This window comes from Acromyrmex echinatior, chromosome 17, assembly GCF_024713525.1.
Source record: "Acromyrmex echinatior isolate Ae372 chromosome 17, ASM2471352v2, whole genome shotgun sequence".
NCBI classification, from domain to species: domain Eukaryota; kingdom Metazoa; phylum Arthropoda; class Insecta; order Hymenoptera; family Formicidae; genus Acromyrmex; species Acromyrmex echinatior.
The window spans coordinates 7,896,456-7,920,213 of NC_141868.1; the positions used below are offsets into that span (position 1 = coordinate 7,896,456).

General features: G+C 34.6%; 1 protein-coding gene across 3 annotated transcripts in view; it reads left to right on the forward strand.

The window, feature by feature from the left end:
- IRSp53 (Insulin receptor substrate 53 kDa) overlaps window positions 1–23,758 on the forward strand; it is a 128,216-nt gene that overhangs the window by 84,042 nt on the left and 20,416 nt on the right. For all 3 annotated transcript variants that reach the window (XM_011067830.2, XM_011067833.2, XM_011067832.2), the window contains one exon: window positions 22,849–22,910. In XM_011067830.2, coding sequence (XP_011066132.2) covers window positions 22,849–22,910 — 62 coding nt within the window. The remainder of the gene's footprint in view (window positions 1–22,848; window positions 22,911–23,758) is intronic.

Consider the following 23,758-nt stretch of genomic DNA (forward strand, 5'->3'; position numbering starts at 1 on the left):
TGGTAGTTAAAAGTTCTCGTGGGATTGATCTTCGTGTTTTATTTTTCCGAGCGTCATGTAGCCCGTCGCGAGTAGCACGACTCTGTGTATAGTCAGCCGCAGCTGGCAGTAGATATGCTGCGTGTCGGTCAGACAAAGCATAAGGGGGAGAAGATAGAAAAGAGCACGGGCGGATAGCTGCATGCGATATTACGAATAATCTCAGCGACTGTTTTATGAAAAACTGAAAACCGGATTAACAATGATTTGGTCCACTAATTGTTTAAAAAGAATATTGTGCAGCAAAGGCATGTAAAGTCGAAATTTCGTACATTTGTTGATAAATTCTAGTCTTTCTTGACTTATAAATTGTTTCACGCATTTAATACAATTTTTGCGAAATCCCTTTCGATCCTCTGTTATCCTCTTATTACATAATTGTTGTTATATAGAATGAGCCACGAATTATTACATTGTTATTTACATTGTTACTTAAAAATATCCAAATGTTATTCATTCTCCTATTGTTATATAATAAGAAATTAATATTTAAGGATGTTTTATGCATATTTTCAAAATAACAAAATTATGAAAAAATTATAAATTATTCTAAATCACGTTTAAAAATAATACGACAAATTTGATGACAGTTTACTATCTGGATCATAAGTTATTTTAATAAATAGTATTTTTTAAATCTGTGCTTTAATAAAAACATAAAATATAAAATGAAATTATAAAATAAATGATACTCAGTTTTTTAACATAAATACATGTATTTAAGATTATTTACGTAAAGTTACATGGGGATGCATGAACTAGTTATTCAGTAAATAAACAAAATATTTATTTGTTCCATATCTTTGTAACTAATCAGTGAATCGCAATGAAACTTTGCATAAATTATTTTGAATATTTAAAGTACCTACTTATAAAAGAAAAATGTAAATTTTTTATCATTTTTGAAATTTTAATTTTTTACAATAAAAATAACAATAAAAAAAAATAAATAAAATAAGTAAACTATAAAAATATGTTATTAAACAAAAATATAATTTTATTCACACAATTTTTATATGTATATAATTTATTTCAAGTGTGAATATTAAACATACTTCCAAATTTAATTTTTTTTTGCAGAAATTGTACATCTTTAAATCATATTTTATATTTTGAAAATTGTCATGTTCTATATATATAGGGTTTCCCGAACGATTTAAATTTCTACCTTAATCAGAATCACGCTTTCATAAACGTGTCAATAATTCGCATACTCCATGCGCGATGAAACGTAATCTTCAGAAATCAATTTGCAGTTTGCAGTTAAACGTAATTTTACACGCTAAACACACCGAACCATTGTTTCCCAAATTTTCCGAATGATGTATCCGGGTGGTAGAGATATCGGTCGAACGTTGCGTGAGGAGGGTAGGAGATCCCGGAACGATAGTCGAAGCGATCAGGGCAGTGGATAGAGACAGAACTCGACGGACGGGAGGCAGTGGAAACGGACGATATTGGGGTGGCCGGGCGTTTCACGCGTCAGGAGCAGGGCGAGTCTACGCACTGCGAAGCGTGCAGGGGGTGAAAGGGACGAGGAGGGTTGAGGGATGCGGAGAGAGAGAAACACGCGAGCCATGAAGGATATCGAGACCGTTCCTTGCAGCTGGCACAGAATTTCCTCTGGTTTCTCTCTCTCTCTCTCTCTCTTCTCTCGGAGAAGATCTTCCGCCACCGGAGTCGGCATAACCGCTATCTCAAGCTTAATTGCGTCTGGTCGCACGATATAATGGGACGCACAAACCCCGGGTCTGCCCGTTGTGATAAGGGATGGAAAGGTGCGCGCATCCCCGCCAAACCGTGGCGTAGCCCCGCCTACGCAAACTTCGGGTTTGTTCGCTCCACTGGCGACGCGTAATTATTGTTACATTTGAATATTGGGTCGAATGCATGCGTCGTCAAGCTAGGCTGTTTGTTGTCGGAAACACAACTGTGGAATGAAGAGAGGAAGCGAAGCCGCAGAACGAAAAATTGACGGCAGTCAACGAGTGCCGTGGCTGTTTGAGATTTACGACTTCATGTGGCTTGTTTTATCCCCATTTTTCTTAAGTGTTTGATACATTTTTTTATTTTCTAAATTTTTTGCAATTGTCATACGCATTTCTTTTAAAGTCTTTGTTCCGTACTCACACTTCACACTGACAATGGAAGAAAAAGTTTTTGGTAAATAATTAGACGTTATTATAATTATATTATTACTACATAATATTAGTAATAATGACTATATAGAGAGTTTTGTTAACAAATATGTATAGTTGGAAAATTATTGTTTTTATTACTACTATATTAAACACGATTGCAATGGCTATAATTAAATGGTAATTTACCTATAATCATTTTTCGTATTATCGTTTATATATTATATTTAATAGTAATACAAAGAGTTTGGCGGCAATGTAGAAGCTGAGTAAAAAAATTGTTTCGGTAAGAAGTATAAATATGTTTTTAAAAATATAATTAAGTTAAAATGAGAAAATTTTTTATTTAAACTATAAAATTGTATTATTTATATATATAAAACATTCGTTTCTATAAGGAAAAGATAAATTTTCAGTTTCAGTTATTTTTTAAAAGACTATACTGATACATTCTTAAACGTTTGCTATATTTTTTGATTTTTAAAATTTTCCACACTTTTTTGTGCGTACTTTTTCTAAAGTCTTTTGCCCGTATTTATTTTTATCGACAAGTGCGCGCATTTATTTCTGTAGAGATTCTAGAAAATGTAACGTAAACTGTATGCTAATTTAAATGCGCGCATTTGTCGATAAAAGCGGGGTGCGAATGCAGACCTTCGTATTTTTCGTATTTTCTAAGTTTCCAACTGTTCCAACCCTATCTCTCTTTCTTCTATCTTCTATAAAAACATTTAAATTCAGGCACGTTTCGCCATCGCCTTTAAACAAGTATAGTCCATGCTTACATTCTTTCTCTTCTTCCGCCGCGCTAAATTCTTAATGCTTCTCTTCGAGATCCACCACGTGTCGTCTATGAACGCTATTCGGCTGGCACGTGGATTTTTATGGAGCGATGAACGTGTACTGCACGCAGACGCGTAGGACTCTTCGTCGTTGCGGTCGTCGTCCTTCGAATCGTCCTGCTCCCCTGTAACGTCGTTTTGTGGAAAGTGGCCACTTTGCCGCAGACACGCTCACGGTTACACCCAACGAAGTTACAAAGCTCCAAGTTCCCTTCGAAATTCCGCCCGAAACTTGAGTCGTTAACGCTCGGAGCGTCTTCTGTTGAGTCTTTTGCTTGCATTTTTCTTGCCATCGATTTGCTACGTTTCACCCTCGGCTCAATACATTCGAAGCTATTAAGAAATTGTTGTTTCTCTATAAAATTAATTATTTTCGAAAATACTAAATAATAATTATTTATTAATTCTATCTAATGATAAATGTTTAATAATAAAAATAGAAATTTTTCTAGAAAGGAAAATTATGAAACTTTAGGATGAAACCTAAAGTTGTGACAGATACCCTGTTTTAGATACTCTAGCAAAATCGTTCTTTTCGGATATTTAATAATAATTACATTTTGCCAATTTTAAAGAAAGAGAGAAAAAATTACATTCAAATATACGTTAAAAATGGAAGGAAATGTTTCTTTGCGTATGAATATTATTAAAAAATGTATTTCTCTGTACAACTTCAAAGTAGAGAAGAAAGTTACAGTGAAACGCTCGGGGATCGCAGAGAAGATTTTTTATACGCGAAAAAAAGAAATGGAAGGAATGAAACGAGATTACGGAAACGTTGTACTGGAGAGAAAGAACTTTCCTCATATAATTTTGAAGTACGTGCTCTGCGGCGGAAGGGTTGAAATAGTCGCTCCGTATCCATAAATCACCGGCGCGGCAGCAATCTCGCGCGGTAGCGGCATCGAACGAGACTCGTTGAAAGAACGTGACATGACGGTCCTAATGAAAGCAGCAATTAAGTAGGCGAGAGCGATCGACCAAGTTCCACGGCCCATCCCCTCGTTCGCATAGCCGAGCAAATTACACGACGATGGCAATTAATAAAGTCCCTGTAATGGCGTTCGCGGTTGTATCGCGGCCTCCTCGTCCACCATTTTCCCACCCACACCCTCCCCTCCCCTCCCCATACAATCTCATCGTCGTTAATCACTTTAACGAGTGCTTTTGTTAACGCCATCGTGCGATAAGAAACCGTTAAAAAGGATCGTTCGCGAATATCGGGAATATAAATTGTTACGAATACCGTGGCCATATTGTCTTATTGTACGAATTATGGTAATACTGTCCAACGCAGAAGTCATAATGATAAATTCTTATTGCCTTCATGAATTCTAAAAGCCATGTCATTAGAAATTAAATATGTTATTACGTTTAGACTTGTACGCAGTTGGAAAATTTGTGTTAAATCTAACACTTTTTACATGTCCACTAAAATTTTTGTATTATTTAACACAAGATGATTATGTTAGAAAGTTACATTATGTAAAAATAACACAAAGAAATGTAACGCTTTTTGTCAATTTTTATTGTGTTAATTTTTACATAATGTTTGTGTTATTTTCTTACATATTTATCTTATGTTAAATTAACGTCAAAATTTTGGAAGAAGCTGTGAAAGTATTTTTCCATTAAAATTTGTAATATGTTAAATTGACATTATTCATCTTTTATTCATTTAAAATTTATGTTAATTCTTATTTTCAATTTTTAAGAAATAAATAAATATCAATTTATCATAAATATATTCAAATAACTTAATCATAAATTATGTTAAATTAACACTGAAATATATTAAAAATTCAACACAAAAATTTTTACAAATATTACGTTTAAAGACAATAAAATAATAATAAAAAGCAAATAAAACTGCTTTTAACACAAGTAAAAAATGTTTTATTGTAACTCATGAATGTGTTGATCGATCAATCGCGCTTCTCGTCACACTAATCCTTCTGTATTGCCGAGGTGATTAGCTTCGCGTATTTTACTTGCACAAAGAGAAGAGAAAGATGATAAATGGTTGCAATCTTAATAACTTGTAAGAAGTTATGCAATAATAATATATTCGCTCAAGACTTGTAACAAGTTATACAGCTATTACGCGATGATATATTTCTACAAAACTTTTGTATAACAACAGCGGCAAATTCTTTATCGCAACTTGTACAATAATGCGATATGGTCATAGCGTCTGAAGTTTGCATTCTTTATTTGCATGGAAAGAAGCGGGGAATGACGAGTCTCTCGTTATACTTATAATAACTTGTAATATCTTATTACGTAACACCAATAGACTCGCGTAAAACTTTTAATAAGCCGTAATAGCTTTTAATGAAGCGCGGACTGTCTGAAAATTAGTGGTAAGTGAAGAAACATAGCATTATTCTTGGCGAGAATTAATGAAGTTAATTTTTCCTTTGCAAATATATGCTATGGAAGATGATCGACTTTTACAGATTATCTTTACTGAAAAAAGTCTGTTAATAATAATCGAACTTGGATAAAGCTTTAGTAAAATAATTTTAATCGAATGTTCTATTAAAACCTAAAAAAAAACTAAAATAATTTCAGTTAAGATCATTTTTAAACAAAGTCACGGCATTTGCATATTTTTAAATAATTTTTTAGTGTCTAAAGTCAACATGGACACTTTTAAAAAAACTTCTAACAAGTTCTACGTTGTACAATCATTTTTAAAAAGAGTTTCGACATCTACATACTTTAAAATAATGTTCTAAATTAATTAAAAAAATGTCATTAAGTTATTTGACTCATCTTGCTACTCGAATTACATTTGATAATATTTAATGCTGGCCATAAATATTGCCAATATGTTAAACAAAATACATTTAATAGTTATTACCAGATTTCTTTTCAGATTATAGCCTGCTTGAAGTAAAAATTGCATTTCTTTACGTATAAAGTATCGTATAGATAAATTTACAATTTTCAAGAAGAAGAGACTTTTCGATGCTCGTCACGCGCAACCAACTTTGTGATAAGAAGCCAATTCTTCCGTTTGTTGCCCCTTGAATACAAGTCCCGGTCTCGAGTTCTAATCAAAATCGGAAGTGTCCTTGCACCCTCTGTAAAAGCGAGTGCAGATATCCGGTACGGGGAAACGTTTCATTACGCGAGATTGCATCGTGTTTCGTGAGCTCGCTGAGAGAACCGGGGCGAAGATGCGAGGCGGGCTCGTATCAGCGCATTTGAAATGGAAATGCACCCGAAGATTCCCGCGACACCAACCCCGTCGCTTTATATCTATGCTATGCAGTCGCGAGCTCGGCAACACCCCTGGTTGCGACACCCCCTTTTGTTCAGTAATTCGGCGGCGCGACTTGTTGTCCCCCGCGAACGTTATATCGCACGCTCTTTTACATGAAAGTGCATAACAGCTTACGAAAATGTAAATGCCATCTTCACAAAATGCGAATTTCGAGCGCTTGGAACTTTTGAGCTTTAAGAACTTGAAACCTTGAAAATTCGACGCCCTCAGAGGACTTGAAATTAAGGAACCTTAGAAACATGCGAATATTCTCGGAGATACGTATTTCAATTACCATTTTCAATAGGTAGAATATCATAGAAGCAGCTTTAGAATTTTGTAGAACGTAAAATTGACGTGAAATTTTCAAACGCTCTTGAAAAACTTTACTCTTAGGATTACAACTTTAAACTTGTGGTCTAGAACTTTAAGAACTTGAAATATATTGAATGTTTATAATATTCTTGGGAAATGTGAAAAAAATTGCAAATTATCTGTCAAAAATATTATATTCTCACATATATAAATATGATTCTCTTGCGTTACACGTATATACTTACATACTTATAATTATTTTATTGTTTGGCTATTTTATAAAAATATGACTCTACAAAATTTAGATTTTAGAACGTCTGCAAATAAAAAAGTTGCCATTTTCAAGGTCCATGATGGTCAAAATAAATTATACTTCCCTAATTGGAAAGACGAAGAATGACAGGACGCGCTGCGTAAATATCGTCGTAGCTCTGGATGCTGCGTGTTGCAACTGAAATGTTTACTTTGTAAAGGTGCACGCGATATCTCGGCAGCGTTATTAAATTGCTCGTATTTGCATGACGGCACCAAGCCGAGCTTGAAGACCTAACGACGGGAGTTACGGTCTCGCTTAAAGCGAAGAACGGAAGGATGAAGGAAGGCTGGGAGGGGGAGGAAGTAGCGAGACGCGTAATAAAAGGATGTCATTTAATTTAGCGATTCGCCGGATTCGCTTGGATTCGCCACTTTACCCTCTCCCCCCTGTCCCACCCCAGACGCATTTATCCGAACCGAGAGGCCAATTACGACTGTTTTCGCTCGTACTTGTGAAAGCCCGACGTCTTATTCATTCCGGACGAATGCGACTCGTCTGTGCCTTAAATACAGGACGGATCTCCGGCACATTTAACATTTTAAAGTAGTTGCGTATAAACCTAAATTTTATTTCTCGAATGCAGGGGTGGCAAAAGAAAATTTTGAAATTTTGATTGGCGAATAAAGGAATTTTACACCGTTATACATTTATTTTCATATTGCAAAGAAATATTTAAATTTTTTATATCACACACACACACACACACACACACACACACACACACACACACACACACACACACACACACACACACATACTATAAATTCAGGTTATTACATAAGAGATACAAAACGAAGTTTCTAAAGTTGAAGGGTAATTTTCTTGAAAAACACCCTTCATTTTCAATAAAAAATCCTTCAAGAAACATTTCATTATTTTTTGAAAAACAAAGAGTTGACGAAATTTGTTCCTGTAATTGGAATCCTTGACATATTAGATTTGTATAAAACTGCGAAGTTTTGAAATTTTCGAAATATTGAAAATTGTAAAGTTTTGAAACTTTAATGTCTCAGACGCATTGAATTTCAAAGCATTGAGATTTTAGGTAGGGTTGATAAAAAACATGTTTTAAACGTGTTTTAAACAGTTTAAAACATGCTTAATTGTTTTTAATATGTTTTTTTTATAGTACTGTTTAAAGCATATTTGAAGCATTGAAAACATTTAAAAAAAAACACAATACGTTTTATTCTTAAAAAAAACATTAGTCTTTATCAATCTTGATTTTAGATATTCTTTTTGAATATTTCGAATATTGCATCTCTTAAATATTTGTGTGTGGAAGATTAAATAAAATTTCAACACTTGGAATTTTGTGTATAACACGTATCTTCCATGTGTGAGAATATCAATTGTTACAAATCGGATCGCTCGTATTATAAACCTTTAGAACTTTGAGTTTCCATCGAGCACTGTCGAAACTAGCTGAGTTTCAAACATTGGGGGACGTAATTACGCGCGTCGCGAGCAGATTCCTATTCGCCAACGATCACGTCATTTCCGGCATGGTGCGAAGTTCGCGTTTTAATCGGACCTACTTTAATTTGCTCTGCGAAACGAGTGTGCGCTGCCAATAATTTCCCGATTGCATTTGATCTCACTTTAATAAAGCAGAAGATTGATGTTTGCACGACTAGGCTTTCCTGTCTTCTTTTAAAAAATGATAAATCGTTATATGTACTTATAAATTAAATTGAACATATCTATAAAATGTTGTAATGTGAATTACTTGTAAGAAACCAATTTTAATAAAATTAATAAATATGTTAAGTATTTATTATTGTAATAATATCTAACGATAAAATGTATTTGGAAGGATATATACATAAAACTATATCTTGTAATTTCAATGTTTTTAAAACATATATGTTGTGTACATTTTTTGTACAGGATATACAATATATGATTCAAGAGAGAGAGAATATTTACCTTTCCACATTTCAGCAAAAAAATTGTGGTTTACTCATCCTGCTTAATCCTCTTACATGGGTTTTTTCTACCCTTCGAGATGCTCATGAAGAAACGACTATTCACGCGAGAATATTCGGGGCGACGTACACGTCTCCGCACTTTGACGATCGATCGATCTTATAACATCACCCTCCCACCATCTTCTCTCTCAGCAAAAGATTTATTGGCCTCGAATACGAAACCTTTTCGTGAAAATTCCGTGTCGGGGAAAATTCCACGGGAAAATTTTCAAAAATTCGCTATAAGATCATCTTTAATTACGTAAAAAAAAAAAAAGAGATTTTTCACGCATTCAACAATTTATTGTTTAAAAAAAATCTGTTAAATATCTCTTTGTAGGCGGGAAAAAATTCAAGATCCTTAAAAAATTGAGAAACAATTTTTGAAACATGACTCCATTAAAATCTACCGAGGTAAAGAATAGGAAATAAAAAATTTTCGACGTTTTGAAGATTCAATGGATTAAAGGTCTATGCTTCTAAGAAACGTCCCTTCGTATCATAGAATCCGATTAAACTACGTCGGATCAAAAATCCATCCCAAACTGTAATCCCTCAGCGGACGAACGTCAGATCGTTTAGGATTCGTAACCCCCCTGAGAGAAGATCCAAGGAGGCTTTAAGGATTCGCGAGTCGTAACTGCGTCGGACGCGCTCTGCCATTGAAAGCACGCGGGAAACGTATAAAGCGAAATAAAATAAAGTGTAAGCGAGCTTTACTCGGGGGAGCGCGATTCTACTTTAGATTAAATTCCGAAGCGCGCGACCCACCTTCTTACCACCTCCACCCCTTTCGTCGCTCCTTTCCGACTCCACTACCCTGACGGTACACCTTCCTCGGCGCTTCTACCTCGTTTCGGAAAGTAAGCTTTTCTCGCCACCACGCCGCGGACGTTTTTATCAGCCAGCAGATGGTTTCGCTTGTAATCCACGATATATACCGCTCCGCGTTCTTCCTACCCCCTTCCATCCCCTCGTGGAATTTCCCGCTAGCAAGAAGGACAAGATCGACCAGCGTTTATTTATTCGACGCGCTCTTGCAATCAAGAGGCCTCCCCCGATTCCCTCGAGTCCGCGAGAGACGAAGAAATAAACTGCTCTTGCGGGAGACGAAGTTGTTTATCGGGATCTCCGAATCCATCTTGCAACGATAAAAAATGGTTGTAATCTTTTCAAAAAATTATATATAAATATTTATTTTTTCAGATTTTATAAAAGAAAAATTTACTTTTTTTTAGAACCTCTGAACAGAAAATGAGACTTGTATTTATTAGCCTCGAGTTCACGAGCAAGTGGAGACATAAGTTACTCTTGCGGGATAGAGTTGTTTATTGGGATCTTCGAATCCAGTTTATGACGATAAAAATGATCGTTGTAATCTTCTAAAAAAAAAAATTATACAGTAAATGTACATTTACTCTTTTTTATAGAAACTATCCTTGAAAATAGGAGATTTGCATTTCACTAATAATCGTGTCTGCACTTATTCTTACTCAATTTATCGTTTATTCAATTTATCGGGAAAGTGCGCGCGTATCTCATAAAAAATACATCGGGGTTCTCCTAGATGTAACTTTAGATTGGCGCCCATTCGTTCCTCGAGTATACATATTTATTTTGCGAATTGGTCAGATCAGTCTCGGAGTGGCGTTGATCTCCGACGTGCTTTGTATCACTTCGGAATAACGAAACAAGGGGGTGAGAGAGGATGGAGGGTGGCACGCGCCTACTTCATCCCTCTTCTTGACAGCTCTATCTTGCTAGTATCCCCTTGAATCTACCTTGTGTCTCGTCCCCTGTATACTTCCTTCCCCTAGCCTTTAGCAGTTCCCTTGACACGAGTCGTTACTCTTTTTGAATACCGAAACTTCCCCACGGCTCGATTTCGCCAACTCGGGGGCCGCCACCATTTTGCGACATATTTTGTATGTTCTTTGACGTGCGTCTGATCAAAGATAGCAAGTTCTCTCCTGCTCTCAGAGGAGAAAGGCACTGTGAGACGAAAAATGCGCGAACAATCTAGTCTGAACATAAATCAATCAATAATGAATGATCAATGTTAAATTTTCTGTTTCAATTATCTTCACGATCTTAGACATTTGAGAATCCTATTTTGAAGTAATATGGAAGGAATATGGAATCAGATAATCAAAGCTTCCAATAATAGAGTAATTATCATCCCACGAAATTGCTTCATTCTGCACGATCGTTTACTCGGCAATATTATATATTCGATTTTAATTATCCGAGAAAGTTTAATCGAGTTTTGAGTTATTCGAGTTTACGCTTTCTATGCATTTATCTTTTCTACTCCTACACGGAAAGAACGATTTTGCTGGGTATAGAACTGGAAATAATTTTATTTGACCATCAAAATAATTGTTAGAAACTGAGAAAATAATGAGCGACACTGTAAATAATTTTGATACTTTGACAACAAGTTTGAGTTTCCAACAAAATTATTTTCGAATCTGTACTTTCTAAATCTGAATCAGTGAAATTCAAATGAAAAAGAAAGGAAGTTTGAGTATTACATAAAATACCGATATTTGTACGCCTCATTTCCAATATCATATACATTAATTGAATTTATACATTATAAAGCAATTGTTAAAAATGTTCTTGAATTTCATTAACGTTTAATGTAAACTTAAAAATTTCATGAAATTTAATGTACTTTTAAGTTATACAATTTGAATTTAATTTCACGACATTACATTAAATTTAATGTATTTTCATGAAATTTTATAAAATTTAAGTACCCGTTCATACATTTAAATAATTAAACTGTAACTTAGATTTCAGTTGAATTATTCATTACGTTTAATTTCGTTCATAACTACGAGTTTTATTTACATGTAAAGGAAGCATTTCTAACAGTGAAGGTTAGCTATGTTAGGGATTCCACATTTCATTGATTTTTTAATCGATTTTCACTGATTACCATAATTGGGACTGATGTTAGTGATTATCCATTGATTAGAATCTAATTATTATAATAAATGAGAGTCTTGCAAAATTTTATTTATTTCATATATTTGTTGTTCATACATCTGATTGCAAGCATGGACTTTAAAAAAATAACTGTGGAATAATTGGAGATGTCAGCGATGTACGCGAAAAATTAAGACAAATTGGAGTACTTTCGGTTTAGTCAGGGATGGTCGCATTCTCTCTACCTTAACTGATCCGAGCGTCTCTCGTTGGATTTAACGAGAGGAAGGAAAGGAGGAAAGGGGTGTACCTTGAAGCGGAAGGAAGGGATTTCAGATGGGGTTAGGCTGGGACAACATTTCGACCTAACCCAGCGAGACGGGCCAAGACAAACAATTTTCAGCTGGCTCGACCGTCTCGAACTAATTAACGTGGGATTTCGTCGTCATGTGGTCGTATTACATTACACCGTAGATTATTGTCCGTTAAAGAGCATTATTGAGTAATTTTGATTCAATGATTGAAACGGATAATAACTCGAAATTATAAGAAATTAATTAAAGATTTAAAGCTTTAATGAAGAAAATCTTTCGCTCCACAGGATACTAATTGTAAGAGCTCAAAAATGAAATCTGCACGGTAATGAACATTTTGTTTTTATGTTGAAATTGATACTGGTTAACATTTTTTGTTAACCAGTAAATTTTTAACATATCCGAGTGTTAATTTAATATAACGTGATTGTGTTATTGGAACATTTTGTGTTAAATTGGTATTCAATATTTCGTAATGTTAAAATAGTGCTCAAATAATACTATTCATGAGTAAGTGAACAATTAATATAATATAAAAATAATGTATTATAAATTTTAAGATAAATGAATAAAATGCATTAATTCAACATATAAATGTTAATTTGAAAAAAAAATGCTTGCGAACAATTTCCTTACGAATAGTTACTTTTTATGTTAATTTTCTACATAATATTTGTGTTACGTCTTAACATATTCATTTTCTATTAAATTAACATAAAAATTTAAATGAACCGTGTTTGTGAAATTCTGAAATAAATACTAAATTTAACACAAATTTTTCAACTGTGCACGTCTAAAGATACAATTTTTCAGATCCTCTAAATCCTTAAGCTTCTTTTTCAAGTTTCTGTCTCTCCTGAGATTTTATCAAACGCAAACGTTGTTCAGTCGATTGAAAATTCTTATGTAAAATTTTTCTCAGAATTTTCACGTACCAAATCTGTCTTCGTGCATTTTATTCGGCATTTCACAGAGACACGCAGCCACGTGAAAGTCGACAGAATTAATTTCGCAACGTTATTTTCCTTTTACAACATTCTACCATTTCATGGCGGTAATGTGGTATCATGTAAGAGGGAAGTGGGCGAAGAAATATATATATTACGGTCCGCACCCGAACCAAGGAAATTTATTGCCTGCATATATGTCTGCATATAGACGCACGCGGCCATAAGCGCGTTACGATCGCGAAGTATTCCGGAAACTGGTTCCATCGGAACTGCACCGGAAACGACGTCTGGATCCAATTTTTCTAAATCAAATGAGTATTACCGCGCAACGTTTCGAAATATCCGGAAATTTACGATACCTTGAATATTAACGCAACGAAATTCCGGATGCTATTCTAATGTAAATCACGAAGAATCGCTCGGTTTTTAGTACGGTGCGCTTTAATATCGACGGATCGATAATTTTGCAAACTTACGTCTTGATTACAATAACTCGAATCATCTTTTAATTAATATCGAGTGTTTTTCATGCCGAAAGTTAAAAAGCACCTGGATGAGTAACGGTTGCTCATCAAGTTTTCATAGGAGAAAACGAGAACTTTGTGAAACTAAAATTGCTTCGTTTTCTTTGCGCTTCTAGTTTCTTCAACTTTGTTCCAATCGTTGCGCCAGAATGTTTGATTATTAAACTGCGCCGTTTTGCATAGAAGAAACAGACTCGCTCATAAAACGGACGATAAAGCATCGCGGTGATAAAGATGATTAACGAGTTCGGTAATTATTCGCAAATATCCAGGCGCGAAATAATAAAAATCCGCTAATGGTGAAGTAAATCGTATACAATTTTAATTTAAATTACAAATTGTATTTTAATTTAAAAAAAAAATGATATTCAAATGAGTGTAATTTTTCAAAAGAGTAAGATTATTCGCGTTGTTTGAAATCTCCAAAAATTTTTGCACTTGAAATGAAATAAATATATATTCAGGCATTCAAGAGAGAGAAAGTAAAGATGCTGAATGCAAAAAGTGTAAGCAACATAATATTTAATGTCACATTAAATCATAAGAAATAATCGAATGTGCATTTCTATTTATTCCTAGATTTTTAAGACGGGAAACAAAGTTGATGTATGATCTTTAATAGAATTTTCTTCGAATGATTCTGTTATTAATTGATAATGTACGTGATATACGATATCAAATTCGGTTTACACCGCGATTTAATCCGCGATTTAATCGAATATAGAACTCGCGATAAATGCGAGGTCCGCATTAGTCCGTTGCTGTTATTTCGCAAATTTGTCGGTGTTGCTAACCGCAAGGCGGAAACAGCCGCTTCGCCGTCATTTAGCTCCGCATACGTTTAATAATGAATATTGTTTAGTATTGTTAATAAACAAACCAGCGTAAAATATCGAAGAGAGATGACGATTAAGCGGCACAATTCAATCGCTACGTAATCATCAAAAGTTAATTAATTTCATTATCTCAGTTCCAACTCAGTTATGCCCTCGTTCCAACTAATTACTTACTTCACAGCAACACAATAACGGCAAATAATAATAACAATTCATTCAAATAAAAATAAAATCGCAAAATTGTAGTTAGGCATTAAGCCGGACATTCATATTTGTCAATTATCCGCACAAGTTTTGTGCTATAACTGTAATTTGTCTATCCTTTTTTATGATTAATTATATAAAGTAATCATCGTTAAGCTAAATTATTAATTAATTGTTATTAATAATTCTTTCAAAAAATTAGAATATTGATCAAAAATTTATATATATCTCGAAAAAACGAAACCGTCGTTAATAAATGCCGCAATACGTTTATTTTTTTGGTCTCAAGAATCATCAAAAAAATTGGCATCTACAGATTCGATGAACACTTCTGGCCTATCCTTATTAATTCAAAAAAAAAATATATTAAATATATTAAAATTTAGCAAATTTTTTCGTGTACTTTTATTCTTTAATCATGGATCATTATGAAAAATAATAATTATAAAAGGAAAAAAATTATTCCCAAATATGTTTGAGCACTCTTTTTCCCGGGCAAAATCGTACCAGTTTATTTTATATACACATATAAGGCACGTTGTATAGTTGACTCGCAATGGTTTTGCACGCGATATTTTTGAGCAAGTCGGATTTGCATATCGGCCTTTTGCGAATCGGCCGGAAAAATCGTACGGTTGGATTCCCGGTGAGAGTCGACGAAATCGAAAACAACCCATGTTTACTTCCCGTTGATTCAATATTAACATCCACAACTCCGGGCGGACCCTTGCCGACGTGAAATCGTACATTCCGTTTGACTCGATGGTCAAACTACACCCCCGACGTTTTGCACGCTGCTTTACTACGCTTTTCCCCCCCATTTTTCCCTCCCCTCCTCTTTCGTCGCGAGGATTTGGCGTTTTGAATATAGCTAAATATACCACCAACGGGGAGAAAATTCTGCTGGGGTGAAGGGATTAATAAGGGCTGTAATAAGCCCTGATTTTAACGATCCGGGGATTTAGAAAGCCATGAATTTAAAAAAATTTGCGGATTAAAGCTCGGGAAATCTGAAAACACTGCACCGAAAGAAGAGATTTACTAAAATATCTAAAGATTTAGCCAGATACAGAAAACAATCCAAAAATAGTTTTGGATCATCGAAATAATTATGTAAAATGCTTAAAAGTGTTGACAATGCTGTAAAAAGTTTTATCTTGCAATTAGTTTGAGTGTCTTACATACTTACTTTAATGATTCAAATAAAATTATTTTCTAATTTGTATCTAGCTAAATTTTTAGATACTTAAGGAGAAGCTAAATACTTAAAAATTTATTTGTAGGATTTATTTTACTGAAATAAATTTTTATTTAAATACGGTAAAATTTTATTCTTAGCAAGTAAAAACCATCTATTTTATTTGTTTACAATTATAATAAATAATTAAAAGAAATAAGACATTTCACAGAAATGTATATTCTGTCATCACAGTTAAATTTTTTTATAATTTTTTATAATTTAAAAAAATGTTTTAATAAATATTAAAAAAAAATAAATAATATTTGATTTTAATATTTCGATTTTTTCCTTAGTGTTTTTTTCTTTAGCTTGAAAACTTTTTTTTTATATAATTATTTTGTGCTGCTGATATTCTCGACGCTTCAAAGTCTCGAGATCGCTTTCGGATCCACGGAAATACTGCAGGGTGACAATTGGCATCGTCGGACGATCGCGTTTATTACATTTGAACCCAACTGAGCCGACTAACAATTGAGTTTAATTTCGATAGAGCGCAACGAAGCATTATAGTGACGGATTCTAACGTCGCGCGATTTACGTCGCGATGTCTCTGCAAAATTTCCCTTCAGTGCGAATATTTGAGACCAGCCGTTCGCTGAACGTGCGACGTCTAAGGGCGTCCGCCCTTAGAGGGCTTTCGCACATTCATGTACTTTCACACCTCCGTATGCACAGGGGTAAGCGCAAGCTTCGCAGCTTCGTAGTATTTCAGGCGTCGTCGGTTCCCGTTTACACTTGTAACGCGAGGCTTCCCATTGTGTAACAAGAGAGAAACCCAGTACGAGAGGAACGCGCCGTCACCCTTCTCCCTCTTCCTCCCTCTTTCCCTATATCATAGCCGGCTGGGTGCATTAACGTTGAGATTGAAGGGCGGTGAAAGAGGGCCTCGACGAGGATGGCCTGCGACACGTCGCAGGTAGTTCCGCGTCGAACGGGTGTAAATGGGTCGCCTAATGCGATCGCGTTACACGACGACGAGACATTCTCACCAGGATGTTCTTGGGTTATCCTATCTGAGATGTATATTATCTTGCTATCCTCCTAGATTACCGGTTCCTTGCTTTAGCGGAGTCCTTCTAGTTTACTCCGTGATATTGGATGCCCGTCAACGACGTACACTGTGCGTCGAATGTTGAATGAGTATGGAATAAATCTGTATACGATGTCATTTTTCGAACTGAGATGACAAACTTAACTTTGAGAACAGGGTGAATTATTTGCCTTGCCATCATTTCACGAATTTGATTTATTTATTCTTTCGTAATTGCTCGTATATTTCAGTGTCTCTTTTTGATCGCTCTTGGCGTCTCTGGTGAATCCATGTCCTATGGGAAGACCATATGGCTCTCCCTTGGTAGTCTTCTCTTTTAAAAATGTATAGCAAAGCGTTGTATATTTTTTAAATATTTCCGAAAAGCTTAACACAATTTTGATTCCAAAAATATTTTTTAATTTAAGAAACTTCTAGGTATAAAAAACAAATTCTATTATATTATCCTTTTTTTTTTGTGTTAATATAATTTTAAATAAAACGTTTTATGAATTATACGTTTAATGATACTTTTTCAATGTGATAATTTAAATAATAATATTCCATCTTTTCATTTTGACTTTAACAAAATTTTGCTTGCGGCGCTCCATTGGACACCCCCTCCCCTCACCTCCTTCGCCTCAATAAATTTCTGAATCCGCAAAGCTTGGCGTTTACGTGTAACGAAAGAGAGACGTGTAACGTTTGCGAGGCTTTAGGTCCCCCCTATAAGCATGTGGCTTCGTCAGGATAGAGGTAATGCTCGTCGCACGGGGAGGTTTAATGCTCACCGTAAGCAGGAACAACGGATTCATGGCGACCGCGGAAAATCCTCTCGGAGGTTGAGGGGGTGGTTGATGCGGGAAGTCACGTGGAAAAGCTCCGAACAGCTTTCGTGAGGATATTTCGTATGGTTGGATCACGTCCATGGAATATTTTGCAAAGAGTCCGAACAACCGTCCGGCACTTTGCGTTGCCGAAGAAACGTGCTGGAGAACTTAGAATTTTAAATAATTAAAAAAAATTCTTATTAGCAAAAAAACAGAGTCGAGTCCATCAAGAGGCTCGATAATCGAGAATCGGATACATATCATTGTGTTGATAGAAAATTGAATGCAAATTTATAAAAGAACGGTTTACAATCGAGCCATTAAGTTATAAATCAATATATCATGAATTTATTGTACGAAGAACATAATAATAACATATGAATTGTTCCGTTTCGGAACACACAGATCCTTCTTCAGCAATGATTGAACAAAAATGATTGATATCAAATGATTAACATTACGTTACATTATATATAATTTGTTGTGATGGTGTATTTCAAATAGTTGCAATATATCCTTAAGCCTTGAAGAAAATTGAATCTTAGAATTAGCAACTTTTCAGTATTTAATTTTAAAATTCTATTGGAACAAAATACTGTTAGATAAAAAAATTTTTATTAAGTATCACAATACATATCTCAAAATTTTTATTACTGATCATGATGCTGTCGAATTTGCGTTATTAAAATTTCGAGTAAAGAGTGAAAAATTCAATTTTTTTTAGTCCTTGAATTTCAAATCAAACTGTATGCCAAACGATACTATATGATCTGAGAAAAAATTTGAATTGAGCATAGAAGGATAGTTTTGAAGATATGAGGAGTCGAAATAATCAAATTCTCAATATTTCCTTCGTTCAAACATTATAGACATAAAAAGGATGTTAATATTTCCTTGATAGTATAGTGGGATTTTCACTAGAATTAGTCAATATAATTTTCTTCCCCCTTCATCACTGTTGCTTAATTTCTTAAAGGGGTAGGCAAATTTCATCCCTTATCAGAGTTGTGACAAATGAGCTATAAATGTATCGACAAAATTATATTAATCTTCGGGGTTAATTTTCTTTCGTTATCTTAAAAATGCCAACTTTCAACTTGCGTCACTTTTCTATCAATGCAGCAATGTGTACATTCGAGGGTCCGTGACGTTCGGAATCGGTGAGTCTTTGAAGATTCATGACGTCGGGAATAACTGTAATCCGGGGGTAGGCTTTCGCTATCTGAGATCTATGAGTTCTCGAATCTGTACCGCTTAAAATCCGCGGATCCTCGAGGATCTGACGTTTGTATCTCGCGGATCCTGGTGGATAGCAGAGGCACCCTTGCACGGCGATATTTTCCCGAGCTACCCCGTATATACATAGTGCACGTATAAACGGGCTTCTCCGCCTAGAGTTTCCTGTGTGGGCGGAGGATTACGATACTGTATGGTTGAGACACGACGGGCGCACCCTTTGTCTACGTTGTCTGCTATCCTTAGCCTTTCATTTAAGGACCAGGTAATAGCTGTCGCTGCAGCTGCACGTGACCCCACAGTTTGCTGAAGGCAAGGAGAATAGAGGAACGTATTTTACTTTACGAGGATACTAAAATTCGCCGGACATATCGCCGGTCTGTTTCCGAATTTATGCGCCCTGGGATCATCAGGTTTAAGCGAAATCCAGGAGGGGGATTGGCCGGATCGATGAGATCTGGGACAGAGATAAACTCTCCTCGGAGACCGTTACGGTCGTGAGATATAACGTGGTTCAGTTTAATGAACTATAATTAGCGTTTTATGAACGTATAAAACTTTAATAACGTAGGAATTTTAAAAAAAAAATCTGGAATTCTCATAGAAGTTTTCCTTCTTAAAAGAAATTCTTAGAGGTTTTTTTTAGCTATTATTTCTTTTAAGATATTATTTTTAATTCGTGAGTACTAGAACGTGTTGTACTTTTAGTGCTAAAATGTTGTACAAAATTCTCTTATGGATAATTTCTTGTTCAAAGTTTTACACAAGTTCTCTTTTGTCGAATATTTAAGAGTTTAACGCTTCCTTCTTTTGTTAATAGGTTATATACATCTTGTTGTATTTCTCAGGTACAAAATGATGAAAATTTTATACAACGTAAAAGTTTTGCTTCGTAAGAGTTTTTTTTACTTTTATTTAGTGTTTAAATAATTACATTATTCAGATGGTCCAACGTAATCTTTTCCAGGTTTGTATCCACAGGTATCTAAATTTTTAGATACCTCAGCGCAAATTCATCTTTTCTGTGTAACATTGCGGAATAACTAATACATCTGCCGAGGGTGTATTCGAGATATCGAGTTGCCGCTCGATAAAATGCAAAACTCGTGGGAGTAAAAATCGCGCGGATACGCGCGGATATATCGCTTCGCGAGGTGGAGGTAAAATATACGAGATAGCCTGGTATCCACCGTCACGTGCGTTAGGCGATATTTGTCGCACGTGACCGAGGAGCAGCACCACCGATATCTTCTCGCGACTCCTTCCGCAACGGACGTAACGGAAAAATCCATATGTGCAGAAGGAGCGAAACATTCCGCCCCTTTTATTAGTGCAGAAGATTATGGCATTTACATTTTATACTTGGTTAGTGATAACAGACCCACAAAAAAAAGACCCCCACCCTCTGCTGGGGTGGAGAGACCTAGCTATTCTTATGTATTTTGAGTCGCTGGATACGAGTCTGACATCAAAATAGGACCATCCAGGACAAATTTTTAATCTAGAGCGAAAAAATGGGAAGAAATGGATCATCCCAGGGTACTTTTTTTTTGTGCCTGTGTAATCAATATTTAAATTTACTCCGGCCAAAATGTTTCTCGCAATAAATTTATTTACAGTTTTTTCAACACATTAATATCTTTCTAATATGGTGCCTGATTGAGCATCAAATTATTAAAAATTGCTCGTCAATTTAATTTAATTTGTGATATTATGACAGTAATTTAATTGCGTTTATATAAGTCCGGAAAACAATTCGATGCGCAGTTCGAATGACACACATTATAAACATATATATTTATATATATATGTATATGCAATTATGCATGTACATGTATAATATGTATATATAATTTATATGGAATTATTTAAATATTAATGATCCAGCTTTGACCATTATAGGCATTTAATTTCTAGTTTGTATTGATTGTGTTTTCACATGTACGGTCTAAAATAAGACTCTTATTGTTTAAATTTAAAACTTAACGATTACATTTGTCAAAGTATTGTTCAATCGATTCTAATCTTAAAATTACGAAATATTTTTACTTGGAATATTATTTATAAAAATGCGATGACCTCGAAGAGAAACAGAGGTAATAATGTGGTCTTCCACAAAAACAGGTATTTAAAAAATTGATTTTGTTTAAAAGACAATACAGTTTATTAAAAAATTAACAAAAAAATAAAATATTGTAAAATGTATGCAAATGTGTACAAGTACACATAACTTTTTCCGCGTATAGGCTGCTCAGTAATAAAGATTTATAGTACATGTAATTATTAACGTCAGTAGAGCTACAATTGATTTATGTTATTTGACTAAAAAAACCTTGTAAAATTAACATTGTCAGCACGCTCAGAGGGAGTATACATTAACATAATGCCATGCTATTGTTTAATTTTGCGTAACTCAACGTATATACAGTCAAATAAAATGTTAAATAACAAGCAATAATAAATATGCACATATTTGTATAATACACTGAAAAAAATGACGCATCAACAGCATTATTTTAATTAAAAATAATCTTGTTGATTTGTAACAACAGTATTAATGAAACAAATAAAATTTTTAAAAACCAAGATGACGTATTTGTTTCATTAATAGTGTTATTGTGTGAATTAATAAAATTATTTTCAATTAAAATAATCCTATTGATATATCATTTTTTTCAGTATATATTTAAGTTTAAAAGAATGAGAAAGTGTATGTGTAATTAAATGTTAAAATGTATTTTAAAAATTTATTTCGAAATGCTTAAAGGTAAATGTCTTGTAATAAATGCTGGTTATTACGTATTAACTTATTAGCGTCACGATGTAACGGCGAGTTACTGAGAAAATAATTTCATAAGTAATCACTAGAATTCGTTATCTAATAACGGAGATATTAAAAGGGATCATTATATATATATATATATATATATGATATGTATTACCATAATATCGTCTCCTCTATTCACAGGCGGAGTCGATGTAAAAAATATGTATTATTTAACGTCAGTGCTTTTTAATATAAGCGAACGTTTTGCGTGACGTATATATGGAAAAAAACTTACTTTTCCTTTATTTAGCAGCGCACAATTTTTGCATTTGCTATTAAAAAGATAGCAGAAAACTCTCCGAGCGGTCAACGTATCTAAATGTGTTTTGCCAAACGCGAAATATATTTAATTGCTGACTAGTACGGTAAGCGGTTTGCATCGTGCGGACTTGTTAATTACTGTAAATTGAAGCCGCTCAAATAGAACGAAGTTTTATAATCTCTCCTTTTAACACATAAACATAAATACCTCAGATCTACGGCGAAACTGTCTGCTCTTGATGCAGTAATTTATTTATTTACTTTTTCTTTTTTTTTTTGGTAAGCTTTATCCAAGTTTACGCCGACGCGAAATCAGCAAGCTCATTCAAAAGCAACGTGAAATCCTCTTGAGTAGATCTGAGGGAGAAAGAGCGAGGAGGTAAGAGATAGTGGCGGGAAACGTTTCCACGGGAAAAGTTTCCGCTTTCCGCGGAAACTTTCTCGATCGGGCTCGACGCAAGAGCATTTGTTTCCTCGTGGTGAGCTTTCGCGAGCTTTCGGTAGGAAAGTCACTCCGCGGTGAGGCCGAGGGCGGGCGACCACGGGCCTCGTAACGCGCTGCTTTAAGCTATCGCGGTACTCACCCCCGCATTTACCCTCGTTCTCCACTTTTCTCCCTCGGCCGTGGCACCGCGCTGGATTAAAGTATCGACGACGCCAACCGCGCCTGAATAATTCAGGACGAAAGTTCTGGTTGTTTCGATTCCCGCGAGAAGAGTACCGCCCAGGACGATCGCAGAGTCTGATCGTAGTCCATTTTTTATGTTGCAGGTTTCGCGCTGATGAGAATCGTAGAGGTGTACAAGGAAATCCAGGAACAGGAAATGAACATCGTAAGTAGAGCAGCAAGAATTTAATTTCTAGAGTAAGAAACTTTCATTGACGTGTCTTTCTTTTTTAGAACTTTTCTCCGACGATTTTCTTAGATTTTTTTCATTGTAGACGTTAAACTTTTTGTATTCAGTAATCAAGTTACATACGATTTTAACTTATATCTAATTTTCATTTTTTTCTTAATATGTACAACATTTCGAAAATCTCTCTAATAGAACTCAATTAAAATTTTAGCCTCAAGGATGTATTACACATATTTTTCAAATTGTAAATTTTTAATTCCAGCCATTTTTTGCAGAGACTATATTGATACAATTTATGAATAACGACAATAATTTAAATAATATTTTTGTTTATTGGTTTCTTCATACATTCGAATCTTTAGGAAGTTCTTTTTATTGCGAATAATATTCAACGACGTTTCGTAGGGCAGCTAAGAGCAGGCGTATTGTCTGCCACTCCCATTTTTTCCGTCTGTCTTCCACTCTGGCATCGTCCATTTCCGGGGATTACGTCAGACGGTCGCGTCTGCCAAGATTCGTAAAGATGTCCTTTCTACATCTAGTGCCAAGCCTATCTGGTGGAAATTCATTTTTTTGTTTGCTTATATATTCACTCGATGAATAAAAAGGATTTATTTCAATTGTGTCTCAAGGATCACTCCTCGAAATATTGATAATCTCGGAAAGAAATCAGTAATGATGAATAAATAATTAATAATTCACTACATTTAAGTAACAATTACTAAATAAATTGGAAAGATTTAACATTTAAAAAATAATATATTACTAATATTAAATAATAAAGTTATTATAAAAACGAAGGACTCATAATTTAAAAAACAATA